Source organism: Octopus bimaculoides, chromosome 28 (genome assembly GCF_001194135.2).
Source record: "Octopus bimaculoides isolate UCB-OBI-ISO-001 chromosome 28, ASM119413v2, whole genome shotgun sequence".
Lineage (NCBI taxonomy): Eukaryota > Metazoa > Mollusca > Cephalopoda > Octopoda > Octopodidae > Octopus > Octopus bimaculoides.
In genome coordinates this window covers 14455477-14456405 of record NC_069008.1, presented here as the reverse complement: position 1 = coordinate 14456405, position 929 = coordinate 14455477, and the positions used below count along the sequence as shown (strand labels likewise).

General features: G+C 36.5%; 1 protein-coding gene across 2 annotated transcripts in view; it reads left to right on the top strand.

Annotated features, from left to right (window-relative positions):
* The window catches only part of LOC106876989 (uncharacterized), a 10894-nt gene extending 10483 nt beyond the window's left edge, over nucleotides 1-411 (top strand). For both annotated transcript variants that reach the window (XM_014925766.2, XM_052977689.1), the window contains one exon: nucleotides 56-411. In XM_014925766.2, coding sequence (XP_014781252.1) covers nucleotides 56-330 — 275 coding nt within the window. In that variant the 3' untranslated portion in view covers nucleotides 331-411. The remainder of the gene's footprint in view (nucleotides 1-55) is intronic.
* Nucleotides 412-929: the final 518 nt, after the last annotated feature.

The window sequence follows — 929 nt, the reverse complement described above, 5'->3', positions numbered from 1 at the left end:
ATTGTTGTTGTTGCTGTTGTTATTATTATTATTATTGTTGCTGTTGTTATTTCAGATAGCCAGTGGATTAGAATATATGCCTTATCAGTCGGAGCCGGTTCGAAAGTCTATGATTCATTTATAAATAAAGGAAGTACTTCAACCTGGAAAGTAGACGAATGCATTGGTACATTTTGTCCTAACTTCTTCCGACATCCCATCCTTGATTTCTGGAACTATCTTCCAATTGATGAGGTATGTAGGCATATCCACGCACAAACATACATTATTGCTTTCTTAATAATGGTAATAATGATTAACAGACATTTAAATCAATTCAGTTATGTTTGAAACATACTTGATCTGTAAAATATATATTAGGAATGTGGTGATTTTAATCCTCGGCATACTGCAGTAATAAAAATATCTATTACAGACAAAGACTCTCTTTTTGGGGAGTGACTATTAAACGAGAAACAAAATCGATAAAATCAATTTACGATAATAGTTTAATTGAACTCTGCAGAGAATAAAGCATGTAGCCCTCGATGAGGACTGAACTCAAAGTTGAATTATCTGGACATCGTTCTTGTGAGGTGGCAAATTGAGTAACAAACAAAAGCTTGTAGGAACAGGTGAACCAGTAACCTATGGGAGCCCAGATCAAGAGAAGGAAATGAGCTTAGCTAGGACACATCGCGCGGAAACCTCGTACTGATATTGCAAGACAAACCGTCCGATGAATTTCCCAATGGAGATAGAACCGTGACAGTTCGAAAACACGGAAAGGTTCAACAGAAATTGAAGTCATTGACGAGACCAATAGGGATCTGTTCTTGGCTCCCTATACTCTACTTGAGGATTAAGATGGAATATCGTCACCTGTTTTTGTCTAGTACGTCTAACTACTAAACTCATCGTTTCAATATTTTCTCTTATGGATAAATGGC